The 23,099-nt window shown below is 48.6% G+C and overlaps 1 protein-coding gene across 1 annotated transcript; it reads left to right on the forward strand.

Moving 5' to 3' along the window:
• Window positions 1–13,247: 13,247 nt before the first annotated feature.
• On the forward strand, window positions 13,248–21,193 carry LOC146356107 (uncharacterized). The gene is given in 9 exon segments (XM_084830016.1): window positions 13,248–13,769; window positions 13,980–14,091; window positions 14,890–14,975; window positions 15,176–15,296; window positions 17,656–17,789; window positions 17,973–18,621; window positions 18,624–18,772; window positions 19,544–19,629; window positions 21,043–21,193. Coding segments are annotated over 9 exon segments (2,010 nt in total).
• The last annotated feature ends 1,906 nt before the right edge of the window (window positions 21,194–23,099 follow it).

Below are 23,099 nucleotides of genomic sequence, written 5' to 3' on the forward strand. Positions count from 1 at the left end.
GAGTCCCGATGGAGGAAAACTCCCAGCAGATGTAATTGAGCAATGGAAAGCGTCTATGCTCAAGGATACTCTGGGGCGGTTAAGGCACTAAAAACCCACAGTATTTCTCAGCTTCTGTTAAGTCCTCTATGTGCCACCCAGCTGAGCTTTTTAGGGTTGTCCAGGGCTTTCTTCATGCTGGCCCTGACGCCGCCATGGATCCATCAAAACCCACTGTGATCTCTTTGCAAGGCACTTTCCAGATAAATTACTTTGCATCCCTAGACTCCAGGGTTGTAGGAGGCAAACCAGGTCTTGTTCAGTTTTGCTGGATGAGTTTCAGTTGGTACAGTTCGAGGACGTCGACAAGGTGCTCGGACATTTCGTGCAACCCCTTCCGTATTGGATCCTTGCCCCTCTTGGCTTAGAAAAACCAGCAGGGGGGGAACAGCCAGCTGGGCCAGGGAGGTGATTAATGCCTCCTTGCGAGAGGGAGTCAGGGTTCCGCCCTGGTTTGGGCACAGAAACAGCCTTGGTCACTCTGTAGAAGGAACTATGTCCGGAGAGAGACGGGGAGTGTGACCCTGTTGATTGTCCTTGATTTCTTGGCAGCTTGTGATACCAGGGACCAAGGTGTCCCGGGGCAACTGTCTGGGTTGGGAGTGGGGAGTGCTGCAGTGGTTCCGCTCCTACTTGGATGGTCGGCTCCAGAAGGTGGTGCTTGGGGGATATTGCTCAGCCCTGTGCACTCTCCAGCATGCGGTTTCTCAGGGGTAGGTTTTGTCCCCCATGCTGTTTAACATCTACATAAAACCATTGATTGCAGTCATCCAGAGTTTTGGAGTGCGCTGCCATCAGGATGCTGATGACATGCAACTCTCCTCCGTTTCATCTTCATGTGAGGCTGTGGATGTGCTAAATTGGTGCCTAGCTGCGATAATGGATGAGGGCTAATAAACTGAAGCTCAGTCTAGGAAAGACTGAGATGGTGTTTGTGGGTAGTGCTGCTGACCGGGTCAAGAGTGCTCAGCCTATTCGGGTTGGGGTTGCACTCCCCTTGAAGGAGCAGGTTCATAGCTTGGGTGGTTCTCCTGGAGCCATCTTTGTCACTTGAAGCCTTCTACCTGCTTCGGCTGGTGGCCCAGCTCCATGCCCTATCTCCACAGGGATAACCTGGCTACAGTAGTCTATGCTCTGGTAAGATCCAAGATCGATTACTGCAGTACCCTTGACGTGGGGCTGCCCTTGGAGGCTGATCAGAACCTGGAGCTTGTGCAAAATGCCAGAATAACAAGGACCAGAAGATCTGAGCAAATAACACCAATTCTGGCCCACTTGTGTTGGCTGCCTGTATGTTTCCAAGCCCGATTCAATGTGCAGGTTTTAACCTATAAAGCCTTACATGGCTTGGTGGTGCTGGGGAATTATTGCTCTGTGTCATGGCAATTCTGCTATGGGGTTCCACAGGGCTTTATTTTATCCCCCATGCTATTCAACTTCTACATGAAATCACTGGGGGAGGTTATCCGGAGGTGTGGGCTGAGGTGCCATCAATATGCAGATGACACCCAGCTCTACCTCTGTTTCTCATCAAACCCAGGTGAGGCAGTGGCTGTTCTGAATCAGTGCTTGGGCATGGTAATGGACAGGATGAGGGCCAATAAACTGAAACTCAATCCAGACAAGATGGAGGTACTGTTAGTGGGTGGTTCGTCTGCCCAGCTAGGTGATGTTCAACCTGTTCTGGAGGGGGTTGCACTCCCCCTAAAGGATCAGGTTTGTAGTTTGGGGGTGCTCTTATAGAATCATAGTATAGTGGGGTTGGAAGGGGCCTACAAGGCCATGGAGTCCAACCCCCTGCTCATTGCAGGAATCCAAGTCAGAGCATCCCTGACAGATGGCTGCCCAGCCTCGTCTTGAATGCCTCCAGTGTGGGAGAGCCCACCACCTCCCTGGGTCATTGGCTCCATTGTCCTATTGCTCTAACAGTCAGGAGGTTTTTCCTGATGTTCAGCTGGAATCTGGCTTCCTGTCCCTTGAGCCCGCTATTCCATGTCCTGCACTCTGGGATGATCAAGAAGAGATCCTGGCCTTCCTCTCTGTGACAACCTTTCAAGTACTTCAAGAGTGCTATCCTATCTCCCCTCAGTCTTCTCTTCTCAAGGCTAAACATGCCCAGTTCTTTCAGTCTCTCTTCATAGGGCTTTGTTTCCAGGCCCCTGATCATCTTTGTTGCCCTCCTCTGAACCCTCTCCAGCTTGTCTGCATCCTTATTAAACTGCGGTGCCCAGAACTGGACACACTACTCCAGATGAGGCCTAACAGTGCTGAGTAGAGGGGAACCAGTACTTCCCGGGATTTGAAAGCTATGATACTATTAATGCAGCCCAAAATAGCATTTGCCTTTTTTGCAGCCGCATCACATTGTTGGCTCTTATTCAGCCTATGATCTACAACAATTCCAAGATCCTTTTCACTTGTAGTGTTGTTGAGCCACATATCCCGCATCTTGTAACTGTGTATTTGGTTTCTTTTCTCTAGGTGCAGAACTTGGCATTTATCCATATTAAATGTCATTCTGTTGTTTTCTGCCCAGCACTCCAGCCTATCAAGATCCCTTTGAATTTTGTTTCTGTCTTCCAAAGTATTAGCTATCCTGCCCAATTTTGTGTCATCTGCAAATTTGATCAGCATTCCCTGCACCTCCTCCTCCAAGTCATTAATGAAAATGTTGAAGAGCACTGGGCCCAGGACTGAGTCCTGCGGTATCCCACTCGTTACCTCTCCCCAGTTTGAGAAGATCCCATTGATAAGCACTCTTTGAGTCCGATTCTGTAGCCAACTGTGGATCCACCGGATCGTTGTTTCATCTAGCCCACTTTGAGCTAGTTTGCTCATCAGGAGATCATGGGGCACTTTGTCGAAAGCTTTGCTGAAGTCGAGGTATATGATGTCTACAGCATTCCCACAGTCCACAAGGGAGGTTACTTGATCAAAAAATGAGATCAGATTCGTCTGGCAGGATTTGTTCTTGACAAATCCATGTTGGCTTCTAGTAATCACTGCTTTGTTTTCAAGGTGCTTACAGATGGATTGCTTTATCATCTGCTCCAGAATTTTCCCTGGGATTGATGTCAGACTGACTGGTCTGTAGTTCCCAGGTTCCTCCTTTTTACCCTTTTTGAAGACAGGGACAGCATTAGCCATCCTCCCTCCTCCAGTCATCTGGCACTTCACCCGTCCTCCATGATTTCTCAAAGAGAATAGACAGTGGTTCTGAGAGTTCTTCTGCCAGTTCCTTTATTACTCTAGGGTGCAGTTCATCTGGCCCTGGAGATTTGAACTCATTCAAGTAATTAGGTGTTCCTTGACCATATGCCTATCGATCTCATGCTGCAATCCTGCCCCTTCAGCCTGTATTTTGCCTTTGCCAGCGGGGTCATAGACCCTCTTTTGGGAGAAGACTGAGCCAAAGTAGGAATTGAGCACCTCTGCCTTTTCTTTGTCATCTGTTATCATTTTGCCATCCTTATTTAATAGCTGAACCACCATTTCTTTCCTCTGTCTATTACTATGCACGTAGCTGAAAAAAGTATTTTGTTGCTTTTAGCATCCCTCCCTAACCTCAGCTCGTTCTCAGCTTTAGCCTTCCTGATGCCATCCCTGCAATCCTGTGCTACCTGCCTGTACTCTTCCATTGTTGCTTGGCCTTCTTTCCACTTCCTATATGTGTCCTTTTTTGTTTTCAGGTCATCTCTAAGCTTTTTGTGAAGCCACAGTGGATTCTTCTGTTGTCTTCCACCTTTTCTTCTTGTTGGAATTGTTTGTAATTGTGCCTTGAGAATTTCCTTTTTTAAAAGCTCCCACCCATCTTGGACTCCTTTTCTTGTTAGAGTCGGTTGCCATGGGACCTTACTTATCATTGTTCTGAGTTTATTAAAATCAGCGTTCCAGGGTACACGTTTGACTACACTTGGCTTTTGCTTCCCTTAGAACCAAGAACTCAAGTACAACATGGTCGCTTTCCCCCAGAGTTCCTGTAACTGCTACTTGACCCACTAAGTCATCTCTATTGGTTAGGATCAAGTCAAGGATAGCCGATCCTCTAGTTCCTTCCTCTACTTTCTGTAGGAGGAAATTATCTGCCACACAAATCAGGAATTTCCTGGAGAGGCCATGTTTTGCAGAATTTGTCTCCCAACAAATATTGGGGAAATTGAAGTCCCCCATTACTACTACATCATGCTTCCTTGAAACATTGGCTATTTGCTTTTCAAAAGTTTCATCCTCGTCTTCTCCTTGATTGGGTGGCTGGTAGTAGACTCCGACCACCATGTTCCTTTTATTCTTTGCTCCATTTATTTTAACCCAGATGCTCTTGATGGGGCTACCAAGCTCATCCTCCTGTATTTCTGTGCAGAGATATGTATTTTTCACATATAGTGCAACCCCACCTCCCTTTCTGTTCCTCCTGTTCTTTTTGAACAAGTTATATCCTTCAATTGCTGTATTCCAGTCATGAGAGTCATCCCACCAAGTCTCAGTTACACCTCAGTCATAATTTCCCTCTTGTATTAAGAGTTCAGGTTCGTTCTGTTTGTTTCCCATGCTCTGGGCATTAGTATACAGACATCGAAGACCATGTGCTTCATAGTCTGGCTTTCTTCCTTCATGCTTCTGAAGACTATGATTGGGTGCTATTAGAGCTGTTCTCTCCTTTGCAGTGCATGAGCCTTTGACCATTGTTACCCCCACTTTACATCTCCCTTCCCCATAGGATTCAGTTTAAAGCCCTCGTGATTAAGTTCTTCATGCTGTGGCCAAACACATTCTTCCCAGCCTTTGTGAGGCGCAACCCATCCTTTGCCAACAGCCCATCTTCCAGGAAATATAGCCCGTGGTCCCAGAATCCAAATCTCTCTCGTCGGCACCACCTTCGTAGCCAGTCATTCACCCGGAGTATTTTTCTTTCCCTTTCTTTCCCTGTTCTAAGTACTTGAAGGATGGATGAGAAAACTATCTGGGCCCCAAAGTTCTTGAGTTTCCTTCCCAAAGCTTCAAAGTCTGACGTGATTTCTTCATAGCTCTGCTTGGCGGTATAATTTGTTCCCACATGGATGAGAAGAAAGGGATACCTGTCAGTGGGCTTTATGAGTTTAGGCAACCTTTCAGTCACGTGTCTAATTTGTCCTCCCAGGAGACAACATACCTGGCAAGTCCATGGGGCTTCGCGACATACTTGGGTCTCGATCCCACGCAGCAAGGAGTCTCCCACTACTACTCCTCTTCTTGTTGTTGTAGGCCTGGCTTTCATCACCTCTGCTTGACTGACCTTCAGCCTCTTGCTCACTCTTATGCAGGTTCCCCTGTGATTCTTCCTCTGCAGGCTGTTCTCCAGTCTCATCCTCAAGTACCTGGAATCGGTTCCACAGCTCCACCGCTTCCACTGGTGCATAGTGGCGTCTAGTTCTTCTTCTCCTAACTGTCACCCTTTCCCAAGGAGTATCCTCTACTGCATTTTTCCTCACCTCAGCATTTCCCATTTCTGCCTCATCTTGCTGTTGCTCTTCAAGCTTCTGGTCTTCACTTTGCTGCTATAGTTCCACCATTCTGTCCAAGCACACTTCGTGTTCTCTTATTCTCCGGAGGGTCTACAGTTGCCGCTGCGGTCCTCCTACTTTTTCTTCCAGCAGCGTGATCAACTTGCCCTTGTTGCAGGTTTAGGCCATGTTGTTCTCAGGCAAGAAAACAAATATGGCACACACCTTGCAGGTCACCACCACTGCTGAGTCTTGTCCTTCCATAGCCTCCTTTCCCTTTTTGTGTCTAGCTTTCTGATTGTTCTAGACTAGCCTGTGCCTGCTCCTCTACTCACTGGAGGTTAAAAGCAGAGTCCCACTGGTATGGAAGAACTGGTATGGAAGACCCAGAACTGTCACTTCAGGCACAGGTGAACTCAGTGGCACAGAGCACTTTTATCAGCTTAGGCTTGTATACCAACTACAGCCTTATCTGGACAGAGACAGCCTAGCTAGTTATCCGTACTCTGATAACTTCTCATCTGGATTACTGCAATGCATTATATGTGGGGCTGCCTTTGAAAACAGTCCGGAAACTCCAGCTAGTCCAAAATAGGGAAGCAAGATTAACGGACTGGCCAACGAGATCACATTACACCCATACTTTTCCAGCTGTACTGGCTGCCAGTCCATTTCCAGGCCCGATTCAAAGTGCTGGTATTAACATTCAAAGCCCTAAACAGCTTGGGGCCAGGTTATCTAAAGGATCGCTTCCTCCCATATGTGCCTGCCTGGACCCTAAGACCATCCTCAGCAGTCCTTTTCCAAGATCCCCTGCCAAAGGAAGTGAGGTGGGTGGCTACCAGGAAGAGGGCCTTTTCTGCTGTGGCCCCCCGGCTGTGGAATGAGCTCCCTAGAGAAGTTCACCTGGCACCTATGTTGTATTCCTTCCGGCACCAGGTAAAGACCTTTTTATTCTCCCAGGCATTTTAGCTTCCTAGTCTTTTAGCTTTGGTGTCTTAAATCTGTATTTTAAATCCCTGCATTGCTGCTAGGTTTTATTCTGGTTGTATTGATAACTGACAAATAGAGGGAGAAAACGTGGAGGCAGTGACAGACTTTGTCTTTCTGGCCCAAAGATTATTGCAGATGCTGACTGCATCCAGGAAATCAGAAAATGTTTACTCCTTGGGAGAAGAGCAATGACAAATCTTGATAAAATAGTTAAGAGCAGAGACATCACACTGACAACAAAGGTCCGCATAGTTAAAGCAATGGTATTCCCCATAGTATCCTATGGCTGCGAGAGCTGGCCCATAAGGAAGGCTGAGTGAAGGAAGATAGATGCTTTTGAACTGTGGTTTTGGAGGAAAATTCTGAGAGTGCGTTGGACTGCAAGAAGATCAAACCAGTCCATACTCCAGGAAATAAAGCCAGACTGCTCACTTGAGGGAATGATATTAAAGGCAAAACTGAAGTACTTTGGCCACATCATGAGAAGACAGGATACCCTGGAGAAGATGCTGATGCTAGGGAAACTGGAAGGCAAAAGGAAGAGGGGCCAACCAAGGGCAAGATGGATGGGTGATATTCTGGAGGTGACAGACTCGACCTTGGGGGAGCTGGGGGTGGCAACGGCCGACAGGAAGCTCTGGCGTGGGCTGGTCCATGAAGTCACGAAGAGTCGGAAGCGACTGAACGAATAAACAACAACAATTGTTATATTGTGGTTTTAATGCTTTTTATTTTATATTGTTTTATCCTGTGCTTTTTGGTTTTAATTTTTGTGAACCGCCCAGAGAGCTTCGACTATTGGGTGGTATAGAAATAAATAAATAAGTGCCTTGGGATTACAACACCTTATGGAGCACCTCTCTCAGCCTGAACCTACCTGGACACTACGATCAACATCTGAGGCCTTCATCCAAGTGCCTCCTCTGAGGAAGGCTCGGAAAGAGGCAACAAGAAAGAGGCCCTTCTTGGTGGTGGCCCCCCAATTGTGGAATGCTCTCACCACTGAGGTCCACCCAGCGCCAATACTGTCATCTTTTCCTTGCCAGGTTAAGACTGTTCTCATCTCCCAGGCATTGAATAGCATATGTTGGGGCATTTATGTCAGTTTTAACTATCAGGTCCAGTATCGTAACTGTTTGAGCTGTTTAAATTGGTTTACATTTTCTTTGTTAGAGATTTTATGTTACATTTTTTATTATCTTGTATTTCAGGGTGTACTTTTTGTGAACTACCCAGAGAGCTTCAGCTATAGGGCGATATAGAAATAAAATCAGTAGCAATGATAATAATAAAAACCTCTCAAATCTTTGGAGGAGAGCTAAGCTCCTTAGGAGCTAAGGAGCTCCTCCTTAGCTTTGGAGGAGAGCAATTATTCAGATCCATTCCATTCCTAGATCCAGGTTCAGGCCTGGGTTGGGGACAGAAAATCCTTAATAGGCCTGGTAGATGGCTCATCCTGGGGAATGGGTACGGGGAGTGTAGCCCTATTAGTTAGCCCTGAAATATAGTTCTGAGGGGTCCATCTGCAGAGCAAGGCCTTCTCCATGCGGTGGCCGTGGAGATCAGTGGTGCTGCCATGGCACAGGCAGTCTCCTTGCCAATGCCTCGTTCTGAGGAAGGACCCCTCAGAGCAAGGCCTTGAGGGAGAAGCAGCTGGAAGTGGGGAGGAGGATGAGGATGGTCCTTCCCCCCACCTCAGGCAGCGGGAGGCCTTGCACCGGCCCTGGCCATGGGTCCCTCCCAGACATTGGGAGGCCCTGCTATGCCCCACCTTGTCTGAACATTCAGTCCAGACCCATAATACCCATGAAAACAATTTGTTAAACCATCAGCCAAAGTCAATCCAAGATTAGGGGCGTTTTTACACGAGGAATTTATCGTATGCTTGTAACTCACGGAAGTTCACAGGTCCTTTTCATATCGTCAACCCCCGGTGCCTCTCGTTGTTTTCTTGGTTTATTCCACCCTTTAAAAAACTGCTGAAAATTCAGTAACAACCCCCGCCCAAAACCCCATCCAAAAGGTGGTGTACTTCAAGAATCATCGAATTACGTGGTATTTTAGAAATCTTGCAGCACCATCTACTGGCTATATAAATGAAACGTATAGAATGTGCCCTCAAAGGCACTGGGAAATACAAGGTGGGGAGGGGTGTCTATTGTGTTCTTTACAAACCTGCAGAGTCTCTGGAAGCTGAAGCCCCGGTAAGATTGCGGGTTTTTTCTTAATGTAAAGAGGCTCTAGAACTCATTGTACGCTAACAAATGCCTGAGAAAACAGGGCAGTTTTAACCTGGAACCAAAAAGATAACAATAGTAGCATCAGGCGGGCCTCGTCAGGGAGATCATTACAAATTGGGGGGCCACCACCAAGAAGCCCCTCTCCCTTGTAACCACCCTCTGACCCTCCTTCGGAGGATGCACCTGGAGGAGGGCCTTGGATGCTGAGCATAGCATACGAGTCGGTTCATGCTGGGAGAGGTGCTCCATCAGGTATTGTGGTCCCGAGCTGTGTATTCACGTTCCCCTTTGCCAGCTGTTCTTTTAGGACAATTTTCAGCAAAGAGAGAGCAGGTGACAGGGGCAGCAGCAAACAGGTCCGATGTCAGCACCTGGGCCATCTTTGGGAGGTGATTAATGCCTCCTTGCGAGAGGGAGTGGTCCTAAGCCACCTGAAAGAGGTGGTGGTGAGGCCACTCCTGAAGAAATCCTCTCTGGACCTGGACAATCTTAACTTAAGGCTAGTGGCCTAAAGGACCTTTCCTGGGGGGTGTTTCCACCTGCGATTTACAACAAGCCAGCTGCGTGTTGAGGTCAATGAGTCTTGCTCCAGAAATGCATCTGGACTTTCAGGGGAAAGGAGAAAGGGGGGGGCAAGGGGGCAAGCCTCTCTTTTTGGTTGAGCAGCCCCTGCCAGTCAGATGACATTCACTTCAACCCCGACCTCCACCAGGAAGTATATTCTGTGAAGCAACTTTTACTGGTCCGGAACACTCCCTCATGGAGCCCTCCGGAACTCCTCCATTAGCTTCTCCTTCCATTGTTGTGGAAACACAGCCCTGGGCAAGGCGCTTGAGCGGGTGGTGACCAACCAGCTCCAGACACTCTTGGATGAGACAGATTATCTAGATCCAATTCAGTCGGGGTTCAGCCCTGGTTTGGGCACAGAAACAGCCTTGGTCTCTCTGTATAAGGAACTATGTCGGGAGAGAGATGGGGAGTGTGACCCTGTTGATTCTCCTTGATCTCTCAGCAGCTTTTGGTACCATGGACCATGGTATCCTTCTGGGGCAACTGTTTGAGTTGGAAGTGGGGAGTACTGCATTGCAGTGGTTCAGCTCCTACTTGGATGGTCGGCTCCAAAAGGTCGCACACTACTAGATGAGACAGATATAATATGGGAGCGAAATCCCAGTGTGCACCAAAAAGGGAGTGGCACAAATAAACCCCTGGAAGTTTACCGGATTGGGACCACACTTCACACGCAGCCTCCCCTAGTCTGGAGGCACCTGATGCACCATCAAAACCCTGCACAATCACCTCAGAGGAGGGAAAATCCCAGGTGCAACCAACAGAGGACGCCTCCGAGGTGTAGAGCAATGGTGATCTCTCAAACGCTCTTGCAGCACAACTCTGTAGGTGACCAGAGGATGCCTGCAAGGACACCTGAGAGGTGCAGAGGACGCCTGTGAGGTGCAGAGCGGCAGTGATCTCAAACGCTCTTGCAGCACAACTCTGTCGGTGACCAGAATCCATGGTGACCCCCAGATTACATGATAACCCATGATGGGTTAAATAACCCTTAATGCAGACCGTGGGTTAGCAGAGTAAGTTATTTCAGCCAAATAAGCCATCGTGGGTTAAAACATTCCTGCAGACAGCATGATAACCCACCATGGGTTACATAATCCATTGTGGCTTCTTTAACCATCGTGGGCTATCGTGATATCCGAACCCAGTCTTTACCTCATGCTTCCAGGAGCATAATAGTTATTTAATTGCTACATTTATATCCCACCTACCTTCAAGAAGCTGATGGTGAAATAGAATGGTCTCCCCCCATTTTGTCCTTGCAACAACCCTGTGTGGTCAGTTAGGCTGAGAGATGTGAATGGCCAAAGGACTGGGACTCCTTTGCAGCGAGTGGGACTCCCCCATCTTAGTCTGATATTTTAAGCATAAAGCACACCACACTTATGGGCTTTGTTGGAAATGTTCTCTGCAGATCTTCCCTCTGGATTCTGTAGAAGTTTCATGATTAACTGCATCAGTTCCATCTACTAAAGTGGAGCATTTGATTAATTTCATTGACTCAGAAGTTGCCATTCTGGGTTCTTTACCCACAGCACTTTGTGGTTCATTTTGCTCACCAAAACAGACTACGGCCCGGAACGGCGACTGAAACATGGTTTCCCTGGAGGTTTTCGAGCTTATTACATCAGTCCCATATAGCACTGTGTGACTGGTGAGTTTAGTTGATTTGGCTCACTAGGAAGTTGCCGTTCTGGCCTTTTTTGCGCAGTAGGGACTATGGCCCGGAATGGATATCGGAGCATGGTTTCCGTGGAGGTTTTGGAGCTTATTACATCAGTCCCATCTAGTACTGTGTGAGTTTGGTTGATTTCACTCACTGGGAAGTTGCCGTTCTGGCCTGTTTTCCAGAATACAGACGATGGCTCGGAACAGCTATTGAAACGTGGTTTCCATGGATGTTTTGGAGCACATCATATCTGTCCCAACTAGTCTGGTTTGACTGGTGAGTTTGGTTGGCTTGGCTCACTTGGAAGTTGCCGTTCCGGTCTCTTTTGCACAATACAGACTGTGGCCTGGAACGGCTCTTGAAACGTGGTTGACCTGGAAGTTTTGCAGCGTATTATATCTTTCCCATCTGATAGTGTGTGGCTGGCAAGTCTGGTTGATTTGGCTCACTTGGAAGTGGCCATTCCGGGCCATTTTTCTTCAATACGGACTATGGCCCCGAACGGGTATCGGAACATGGTTTCTGTGGACGTCTTGTGGTTCACTACATCCAACCCATGGAGTTATGTGTGACTGGTGAGGTTGACTGATTTGCCCATTGGGAAGCATCCCTTCCGATCCATTCCATTCTGTTCTGGATGTGTTCTGGGCATTATGGCGTTAATAGTACAATATTGCAAGGGTTTTAGTCCTAAAATATTGTTCTCAGGTGTTTTTAACACATGCCACTATTTTTGGCATGCTTTTAAAAAAATATAAATGGGCTGTTCCAGCCGGTTGCATTCCGGCTTTTACACTGTCCCGAGTTTGAGTGTTAACACCATAACCTTAGTCTTTCTCTCTCAGCGAGCGGTTCAGACTAAGGGGTTAAACTGAGGAGCGCTGGATTCCTAGAGAAGCGTCCTCCTGCTCTGCCCCCTCTCCTCCGTGTGGGGCGGAGTGTCCTTCGGTTTCCCCCTTGCAGCGGGATCTGGTGAGCTCTCTTTGCATGGGGGCGAGGGCGACCCCCAGGGCTGCAGTGGGGGCTTGGTGGAAAATGCCAGCTAGGCAGGCAAGTGAGGGGTGGGCGGAAGACCCCAGATGGAGACCCCCAAACTAGGAGAGATGCCTCCAAGCCCTTAGCCCAGCCAGGCAGCTAGCTGCAGATTGTGAGGTTGGGGGGCTGAGAACACAAAGCCCTCCCCCATTTCTCCTCCAAGGGACCAGTCTATACAGCTGACCCGTTCAGGGAGGGTCTTTCCTGCCTTGTGATAAGCTAGAAGATCTTTCCAGCATATCTCTGGGAGCGTAATACTAGGGCCTTTCTTTTGGATAGGTTAAAACTAGTTTTGAGCTGGTTTACATTTTCATCGTCTGCTGAAAGGGGGGGGGGGGCTGGTGGTGTGGGTGCTGTGGAGGAAAGAAGGTGAAGCGGAGAGGGGCCCCCAGATGGAGGGAGAGGCCTCAAAACCCTCAGCCCTTGGTGCTGTATCAACCACCACAGCCACATGGTATTTTCTGGAAAGATTTATTGGGTTAACAGAGTATAAACTGATAAAGGTCAGAGATCAGACAAGCAACACAACTGCATGCAACAAGGATCAAGATAAAGATGTAGGGAAGTTCTTATTGATCCCTCACATTGTGAAATCATTTAATGAATTTGAAAAACCAATTAAAATATATGTATTTTTAAAAGCCCTTGGTTCAGCCAGGAAGATGCAGATTGTGAGGTTGGGGGCTGAGAACCTTCCCCCTCCTGCCCCCCGCATTGCAGGCAGCCCCTTGATGGAGCGTCTGTCCTGCTCTGGGATAAACTAGAGGGTCCTGACAGCATCGCCCTCAACAGAAGACACTATCTGGCGATGGATTGAGACCGGTTTCAAGATAGTTTACATTTGCATAGTAAGTTAAAAGAAAAGGGGTTGGGCTGGGGAGGGGGGATATGGAGGAAACGAGAGGCAGCGGAAGCAGCTGTTGTGGGGAGGGGGGTGAAGGGATGGCAGGAAAAAGGTGTGGGTAGACGGGGAAAATGTTAGAGAGAAGCCGGTGGGCAGGGATGCTGTGTTTGCACTGCGGTTTTCCAGATGAAGGCTTTGGACTGTGAGCCTCGGGTGAAGGAAGCTTTCTTCTGTCTCGCCCCAGTCTGTAGTTTCCGCTGGAGTCACCTGCCTTTCCTATAGGGAGACGACCTGGTCCCCCTCAGACTCCTGGCTGCTTTTTCTTGGTCAAATATCTTCCTTCCTGCTTCAGGCATATAATCCTTCACTCACAGGACATGTTTGCGCTGCAGGAGCCGGCAGCACAGCCGATTCAGGCAGCCCCAGAACTTGGCAGAAGGGCCGGAAGACAGGAACTGTTGCTTGTCCCGGAGCCCAGATCAGAGATGGAAGAGCAGGACTCAGCTGGCCCAGGAGCAGGAGAAGGCTCTGATGCCATCAAGGCTGAGAGCAGTGGGGAGTTCTGGGAAGGTGCCATCCAGAGCATGCTGGGGGAAGACACCTTCAGCTCAGACGTGCAGCACCAGTGCTTCAGGCAGTTCCACTACCGGGAGGCCGAGGGGCCCCGAGAGGTTTGCAGCCGACTCCACCGTCTCTGCCGTCAGTGGCTGAGGCCAGAGCAACACACCAAGGCTCAGATCCTGGACCTGGTGATCCTGGAAGAATTCCTGGCTGTCCTACCCTTGGAGATGGAGAGCTGGGTCCGGGAATGTGGGGCGGAGACCAGTTCCCAGGCGGTGGCCCTAGCAGAAGGGTTCCTCCTAAGTTGGGTGCAGGACAAGAAGCAGACAGAACAGCAGGTGAGGCCGTTTCATCCTGGGAGGTTCAAAGGGCTGGGAAACGTGGCAAGGATGTCATAAGAGCCCCCATCGCTTCCTGACACTTTCTGGAAATCACCCAGGGTGGTTCTCCTCTGACCGAAGACTTGTCTGGCATGTTCCTTTCCTGATCCCTCTCTCTCCCTCCCTCCCTCCCTTCCTTCCCTTACCTCTCTGTTCTCTCTGGGTCAGGATTCCCTTGCAGAAGAGGCCACGGACTTCCCTGAGACAGATATGGCTCCAGCAGACACCAGACAGGAGCCGCTGACCATGCTGGGGGGCGACGGAAGTGCCACCTCGCTGGGTGAGGATTCAGGGGGAATTTTTCACCATGGGATCCAATCTGGGTTAAATGCGGGGTATCTGGATAACAAAGTAGTAGACCAGTGCAACAAAACAGTGCAGTGTGGAGTGTTTCCATTCGGGGTCCCATTCCCCACATCCCAGGTTTTTTATCCTTCCTCCTCCAAGAGTCAGTCAGCAATCTGCCCACGAAGCGTCCCAGTTCCTCAGAGGCTGTTTTGGGCTATTTCCTCCCCACTCCATTTGGCTTTCTTTTTTCTCATCAACTCGGATTTTCCTGAGAGGGGGAGGTGGACACACAGGTGCCCAAATCTCAGCTTCATTAATATCTGGGATTTCACTACTGATATATAAAGGCAGCTCTCACGTCCGTCCTTCCTTGTGAGCAATTCGAAATAACTTCTTAGTGTGAACCAGGAACTGACGTAGGCAGACAGTGAGAGGGTTGCCTCAGCCCCTTTGTATATCTATGTCTCTCTTCCTCTGTCCTCCGCCTCTTCACCACCACATCCTCCACCCCATTCTCTCTCCCACTAGGTTATCCCCCCCCCCTTCTGTGAGATAACCGTCCAAGGCCACTGAGTCCTAGTTCAGCCATTTTGATGGGTCTGGGGCCCCTCGGGGTCTTTTCCTTAAGATTTTTTGTTGAAATGCAATGTCAGGGGTACCCCAAATCTGTTGACCCTCCCTGTTGTGTGGAGATGGTGCAGTTGGGGCTACATGAATTAGAGGCAGACTTGATTGGGAAATGGAGTTGATAGTAAATCAATCCCCCTTTTATCTTTTGTGTCCCTCACAGGAGACGGATTGAAGATGGAGGCAAAATATAGTAGCTCATCTCTTCGTCATGGTGGGCCAGAAACAGCTTCAGTGCGACTGGATCAGGTAAGGGAATGTCCGCAGGGGAGGGGGCAGCCTGGGTTCCTCTTTGCCCTGCACATCTCCTGGCCCAAAAGGATCTGTCCCTTTGCTTCTACCATCAAAGTTGCCCACAAAGGAGGCTGCAGATGCCACCTGGAAGGTTTAGCCCTGGCAGGATAATGTTTGTTCCTGATTGTGCTCCCAGATGACGTTTCCTCTTCCAGGTGAGCTTCGAGGAGGTGGCTGTCCATTTCACCGAGGAGGAGTGGGCCCTGTTGGATCAGGACCAAAGAGCCCTGTACAGGGAAATCATGGAGGAGAATTTGGGGATCATGGCCTCTTTGGGTAAGGCTCCCCCATTCTCTGGGTTGATACAATCAAGTTAAAAGGGATTAAAAAGATTGTAGCATTTTTCTGCACTCTTGCTCCATTTTAGTAGCCAGTATCCTCTTCCTGTTTGGGTGGTTTTTGGGGTCTCTTCTGAGGTCTCTCTACTGAAGCTATCTTTGCTTGGTGGACCATTGCCAAAGCCACAGTAGATGATGTCAGGCCTGGATGCCAGCGGTTGCATTTGGTGGAATTGGATTGGATGCCTGAAGGCTCCATTCACTCATACAGGCTTAGGAACATAAGACGTTGGAAAAGGCCAAAGGTCCACCATGTTGCTTCCCCCAAAGGCCAGCCATAGGCTTCCGAGAAGCCCAGAAGGAAGGTGTGCCTCCATCAGCCCCATCCAGTTGTTGCTGCGGAGCGGCTAGTAGTCACAGACTACCACCTTGCGGCACCCCACAGGCTAATGGCCATGGGGTGGAACTAAAGTCCCCCAGCACCACCTTCTGAGACCGCTCCTCTAGAAAGGACCAGAACCACTGTAAAACTGTGCCTCCCAAGCCCAATCCAGATAAACGATCCAGAAGGATACCATGGTCGATGGTATCGAAAGCGCTGGGAGGTCCAGAAGAACCAACGGGTTGCACTCCCCCCATCCATTCCCTGGCATCAGTCATCAACCAGGGCAACCAAGGTTGTTTCTGTCCCATCACCAGGCCTGCAACCTGATTGGAGTGGATCTAAACAATCAGTTTAATCCAAAACAGCTTGGAGTTGTGAGGCCAACTCACACCTTGCCCAAGAATGGCAAATTTGACTTGGCGGTAATTATCTGGAACCATGGGATCTAAATTTGGTTTCTTCAGCAAGGGCCTCATCACGGCTTCTGTCAAAGGTGCGGGGACCTCGCCGTCCCTCAAGGAGGCACTTACCACCTCAAAGGTCCAGCTATCCTGCCCAGCTCTGGCAGATTTCAGAAGCCAGGATGGGAAAGGATCTAAAAGGCATGCAGTAGGCCTCAGTCCTCCAAGCGGTTTCTCCACATCCTCGGGTTGCACAAGCCGAAAGGTGTCTATAACATGACTAGACGGTGCACCACCCATATCCATATCAGACTGTCAAAACAATAGCAGCCAAGTCAGCACGAATACGAGCGATTTCATCTGCAAAGCGTCTGGCAAACTATTCACAGCGGGCCTTGGAGGGTTTGAGTTCTTGTGTTCCAAGGCCTACGCCCAAGAGGCCTTTAACCACACAAAAGAGCTTTGTTGGATGACACTGAGCAGATGCAGTGGTGGCGGAGAAGTAGGATTTCTTTGCTGCCATCACTGCCACAGAATAAGACCGCAAGTGGATTCTTAGATGTAGCTGTAACAAGAAGCTGCCTTGAGCATGTTACGTGGAAAAGCCATGTATAGTTTTAACAAAGAAATAATCTCAGCGCTAGAAGGTAGCCTTGGCTTAGAGATATTGGGGATATTCATAGGACACGCTAACCCACAGTCATAGTTGTTGTTGAACCGTGGGTTGGTTGTGGAACACACGGTTCAACAAACAACCCACAGTTCACCATCAGCCCTCACTCAACCACTCAGTGTGGGTTAGCAGGTTGTGTGGACCCAGGTGCCAACTGGTCAAAGGCTCCCTGAAAAACTACATAGGTGGCAGTTGGGCCTCAGTCTCTATGGATTCAGTCCAGCATTCTGCACAATACGGGTACTCAACTGCCACCCAATATAATTCATTTAATACCTTTTGTTTCCGTTCAGTCACTCACAACTGCCATTATTTATTTTTATATCATTTCATTTACTATTTAAGCATTTTTGCCCTGATCTTCAGTCAAAAAGGCTCCCAGATGGTTTGCATACAATTAAGAACAAACAGTACAGTCCCATCTCTCCCTCTGCTATAACCTAGGGCATTTCTACGTGAGGCTTTCATCCCACACCTTTACCAGGGCTTCTGCTTCCAGACTAATATCAGCTCCTTCACACATCCTTTTTTCCAGGATTTTTCTTTCTCTGCCTTTCTGTACGTTTCATTATACAACCACTAGATAGCACTGTGGTATAGCAGAATTGCACATTTACACAAGGCTTCTATGCCGGGACTCAGAAAAAATACCAGATTTTCCTCATTAGAGGAAAACGTGGTAATGGTTGCAAAGAAAGGAACAGGCCGTTGAGGATCATGACACCATGTAAAGGACCTGCAAACTACTGTGACTGAGCAATCACCAGCGCACAGTAACAGCCTCATTTAGAAATGCCCCTAATGGAATAGCTGCTGCTACCGGACAGTTCACTGCTAGTTCTTTGATTTCAGGCTGTTTTTAACTTCTGCTGCTACCAATTGTCCCTCTCCCTTCTAGAATGTGATGTGCAGGAGAGTGAGAATGAAGGGAAACCATGCAAGGTGTTGTTGGAAGGAGCCAGATGTCAACCATCTCAGTGCTTGGAGGGTGGAAAGAGCTTCACTCAGAAGAGACACCTCACTTCTCATCAAGCAACGAACCCAGAGGAGAAACCATGTGGAAAGAGCTTCACAAAAAACCTAGCCCTCATGCACCATCATAATATCCACACAGGGAGGAAACCATTTCAGTGCTTGGAGTGTGGAAAGACCTTCAGGTGGAACTCATACCTTATATTACACCAAAGAAGTCACACAGGAGAGAAACCATTTCAGTGCTTGGAGTGTGGAAAATATTTTGGTAAGAGCTCACACCTTATGGAACACCAAAGAATCCACACAGGGGAGAAACCATTTCATTGTCCGGAGTGTGGAAACAGCTTCACTAGGAAGATACAACTCATTTCTCATCAAGCAACTCACACAGAGGAGAAACCATTTACATGCTTGGAGTGTGGAAAGAGCTTCAGTAGAAACTCTGGCCTCGTGTACCATCAAAGAATCCACACAGGGGACAAACCATTTAAATGCCTGGAGTGTGAGAAGAGCTTCAGGAGTAACTCAAGCCTTGTATTACACCAAAGAACTCACACAGGGGAGAAACCATTGTCATGCTTAGAGTGTGGAAAGAGCTTCAGTTTAAAGAGAGGCCTCAGGTCCCATCAAAGGATTCACACAGGGGAAAAACCATTTCCATGCTTAGAGTGTGGAAAGAGGTTCAGTTTAAAGAGAGACCTCATGTCCCATCAAAGAATTCACACAGGGGAGAAACCATTTCAGTGCTTTGAGTGTGGAAAGAGCTTCACTCAGAAGACACACCTCACTCGTCATCAAGTAACTCACACAGGGGAGAAACCATTTCAGTGCTTTGAGTGTGGAAAAAGCTTCACTCGGAAGATACACCTCACTCGTCATCAAGTAACTCACACAGGGGAGAAAACCTTTCAGTGCTTGGAGTGCTGAAAAAAATTCGCTCAGAGGTCAAACGTGACATCACACACAAAAACGCACACAGCAGTGAAATGATATACATGCTTAGAATATGGAAAGAGTTTCAGTTGAAAGATACATTTCAAGTACTGTCAAATAATGCATGCAGAGGACAAGGTATGTAAAAGCTTGGGTGTGGAAAAAGTAATAGTAGGAGATACAACCTTAGTCCACATCAATGGAAAGAAGTTCAAGAAGAATGGGGACCTTCGCAGATATCAGAGAATTCATTTATTCATTCATTTTTTTTGCATTTCTTAGCTGCCTTAAACAGCAATTTGTCTGACCTGCAGTATTCAGTTTGCATTACACTGCAGGGCTGGCATAAGCCCCGCCCTCCCAGCTACAGCCTCCTCCGTCCCATAATATGAAAAATGACCTGCTTTTGCTTTGGAACTTGTTTAAGCAGAGTGATTTTAAAAATGTTTCACTTTTCATAAGAACTGATTTCGAAAGAGCAGGAACCCTTCTCTTTGCAGTTATCTATCAGGTTACTTCCTTTGTTGGGTAGGGGAGGTGTGGACACACAGCTGTGCAATCTCGGCTACATTAAAATCTTGGATTTCTCCATTTCTTTCTGTGGGTGGCTCTCATGTCCATCCCTGGTGACTTTTCAAAATAGCTTCTCTTTTCAAAAGTAGCTTTTCACCTATCCAGACAATAGTCGGAGGTGGTTTTTATGTGTCTCTATGTGTCCCCACCCACCCCCCTGTCAATTTTCAGATTTCGTTTCCCTCTGAATCACTCAGCAGTCCATTTTGTTATTATGGGGCTGTCAGGGAGTTCTTTCACCCACTAAGGGTCTTCTTTTTCCTGGAGATTTTATTGCACTTGTGCCTATGTTTGGGTTCCTCCAGGTCTTCTCCTTGCTGTTGGTGATGGAGTTTTGGTTATATACGGATGAACATGGGAAGACTCGAATTGGTATTCAGATTAACGACAGGTGATGGTTTCATGTAATAAGAGATGGAAAGAGATGCAGCTAGGACACCATTTGGCCCTGTTGGTATGGATACTTTTCAGCTTCTGCAACCTGAGGATCTGGACAAACGCCTTGGAGGACTGAGATCTCCAGCTTGTATCCTAGGTCTTTGCCAACCATGGCTTTTAGAGTCTGCCAGGAGAGGGCTGGGTGTCTGGATCTCAGAATAATCCAACTTTCTTTGAGGGAGGGAATAGTGCCGATTGTCTCTGAAGAGGTGGTGGTTGGGCTCAACCTGAAAAACAGCAAATCTAGACGTGTGCTCACTCTGTCTGGCCTTCAATTTCTGAACATGGTTCTGGATCATTTAGGCAGCAGCACCCTGTCTGGGACAACATGGTTCTGGGCCATGTGCGGGGAGCTGATTTGGGGGGACACAAGGGCCAGGCCAACCCACCTAACCCCTTGGCCCGTTTTGCTGTTTAGCATCTTTGGTGGGGGGTTGGTTGCTTCTTAGGTCCTGATTGTGTGCCTGACATAGAGGATATGGGGCCAAGTGGGGGGGGGGGATTGGTGCAGTGACATATAGGGGGAGATCTGGTGTTGGGAGGTGGGCTATTGCAAGTAAGGGGATCATAGTCCACACAATGCCATGTTCCAGTCCTCCCCACATGTGCAGGTTTGGTGGCTGCCCTGTCAGCTTGCCCTGGGGTCTCTGAATGCTGCTTTTAAATGCCAGATCAGTGCATAATAAGATCTCCCTCATGGTCCATACCCAGTAGCAACGTATGGCTGTGAGGAAGGCTGAGCGCCGAAGAATCGATGCTTTTGCACTGTGATGCTGGAGAAGACTCTTACGAGTCCCCTGGACTGCAAGGAGGTCAAATCAGTCCATCCTAAAGGAAATCAACCCTGACTGCTCACTGGAAGGACAGATACGGAAGCTGAAGCTCAAATATTTTGGCCACCTAATGCGAAGAGAAAACTCCCTGGAAAAGACCCTGATGCTGGGAAAGACGGAAGGCAAAAGGAGAAGGGGACGGCAGAGGATGAGATGGCTAGATAGCATCACCGATGCAATGAATATGAACCTGAGCACACTCTGGGAGAGAGAGGACAGGAAGGCCTGGCGTGCTATGGTTCATGGGGTCACAAAGAGTCGGACATGACTGAACAACTGACCAACATGGTCCGTAATCTCATTGTGGCATGTATAACGAGACCTGGGTGTGTAAACTGAGAGGAGTTGGGATTCTGCTGGTGTACCGCCCAGTTGCTACCCTGCAGTCCCCTGCCTAATCTGACAGAGATGGTCTCAGATGTGGTGCTGAGGCCCCTGGGCTGCTGGTTTTGGAGAACACATTCATGCCAAGGGCACCTTGTCTGGGGTGGCACAGCATTGATGACTGTGGGACTGTCCCAATGTGTCCTCAGCTCAGCTCATGCAGCAGGGCACGCTCTAGACTTGGCTTTTTCAGCTGGTCATGAGAACAGGACCGTGAAGATCACCGGTGCTGCCATGGCACAGGCAGTCTCCCTGCCAATGCCTCGCTCTGAGGAAGGACCCCCCAGAGCAAGGCCATGAGGGGGAAGCAGCTGGGAGCGGGGAGAGTAGGATGAGGATGGTCCTTCAGCGGGAGGCCTCGCACCAGCCCTGGCCATGGGTCCCTCCCAGACATTGGGAGGCCCTTCTATGCCCCACCTTCTTCGAACATTCAGTCCAGACCCATAATATCCATGAAAACAATTTGTTAAAACATCAGCCAAAGTCAATCCAAGATTAGGGGTGTTTTTACACGAGGAAATTATCGTGTGCTTGTAACTCGCGGAAGTTCACGGGTCCTTTTCATGACGTCGTCAACCTCTGGTGCCTCTCGTAGTTTTCTTGGTTTATTGGTTTACCCTTTTAAAAACTGCTGAAAGTTCAGTAACAATCCCACCCCAAAACCCCATCAAAGAGGTGGTGTACTTCAAGAATCACATGGTATTTTAGAAATCTTATGGCACCATCTACTAGCTATATAAAGGAAACGTATAGAACGTGCCCACAAAGGGACTGGGAAAAACGGGGGGGGGGGATGTCCTTTACAAACCCGCAGAGACTCTGGAAGCCGAAAATCCAGTAAGATTGCGGGTTTTTCCTTAATGTAGAGAGGCTCTAAAACTCATTGTATGCTAACAAATGCCTGAGAGAACAGGGCAGTTTTAACCTGGAGCTGAAAAGATAACAGTAGTAGCACCAGGCAGGCCTCACAATTGGGGGGCCACCACCAAGAAGGCCCTCTCCCTTGTAATCACCCTCTGACCCTCCTTTGGAGGAGGCACCTGGAGGAGGGCCTTGGATGCTGAGCGTAGCATACGAGTCAGTTCATGCTGGGAGGGGTGCTCCATCAGGCATTGCGGTCCCGAGTTGTGTATTCACGTTCCCCTTTGCTAGCTGTTCTTTTAAGAGAATTTTCAGCAAAGAAAGAGCAGGTGACAGGGGCAGCAGCAAACAGGTTCGGTGTCAGCTCCTGGGCCGTCTTTGGGCAGGCCGGGTCCCACCTGAGCTGACGCTGGTTGTTGCAGCATCCTTTCTTCCTTTTTATTTTTAAGAACATTTTATAAGGGAAAAGGTAGACATCACTATGGCCGCACATGCTTACTGTGAATGGTTTTTACTTGAACATATCTTATACTTTTCTACAACAAAATGGTTCCCATTCCCAAGTAAATGTTTTTAGCCTCAGTGCAGCTGAAGCAAACGCTGTAGCACACTGTGGGGAATGGAGCTTCCCCGAGGCCATGCTACACCCCATCTTCCATGTATTTTCAGTTTTGGCCCATAATCCATCTGAAAGCAGCAGTTCCTGGATCCGCTCCAGAAATTACCCCAGCAGCCTTGCGATAAGCGAGGCCATCCACCTGGTGTCTCATAGCCATGGAAACCCAACCAGAGAGCTATTTTTCTTGGGAGGCATAGCTTTCATGGTGCCTTTGCCCTGCCTTTTTCATTGAATTTTACAGAAGGTCCAAATATTGTTGCCTTCATAAGAACATAAGAAGAGCTCTGCTGGATCAGACCAGGGTCCTTCTAGTCCAGCATTCTCCTCTCACAGTGGCCAACCAGTGGCCCATGGGAAACACACAAGCTGGACCCTCTCCCAGCCTCTAGTCTTGCTCTTTCTCTCCCCTTTGCCTGGCTATTTCCCCCTCCCTCCCAGCCTCCAGCCTCACTATTTCTCCACCCCCCCCCCCACCACCTGAGCTCACATTTGACTAGCCAGGGCCCTATGGAAGCCAGTATGTGACTAGCCATATGTTCCGGGGGAGCCATTTTGCAGTGATGCAGTTCCTCAAATTCCCAAATGTGTCCATGGGTCCAAAATGTTGGGGGCCCCTGATCTAAGCCATATGCTCCAGCTCATCCTCTTTCCACACTCCCATGAATGTGTACATTTCCTCCCATGTGGGAATCCACTGATGTTCAGTCACTTCTGAGTTCTCATGGA

Source organism: Heloderma suspectum, chromosome 2 (assembly GCF_057233095.1).
Source record: "Heloderma suspectum isolate Gila_16-S chromosome 2, 16-S_ref, whole genome shotgun sequence".
Classification (NCBI taxonomy): domain Eukaryota; kingdom Metazoa; phylum Chordata; class Lepidosauria; order Squamata; family Helodermatidae; genus Heloderma; species Heloderma suspectum.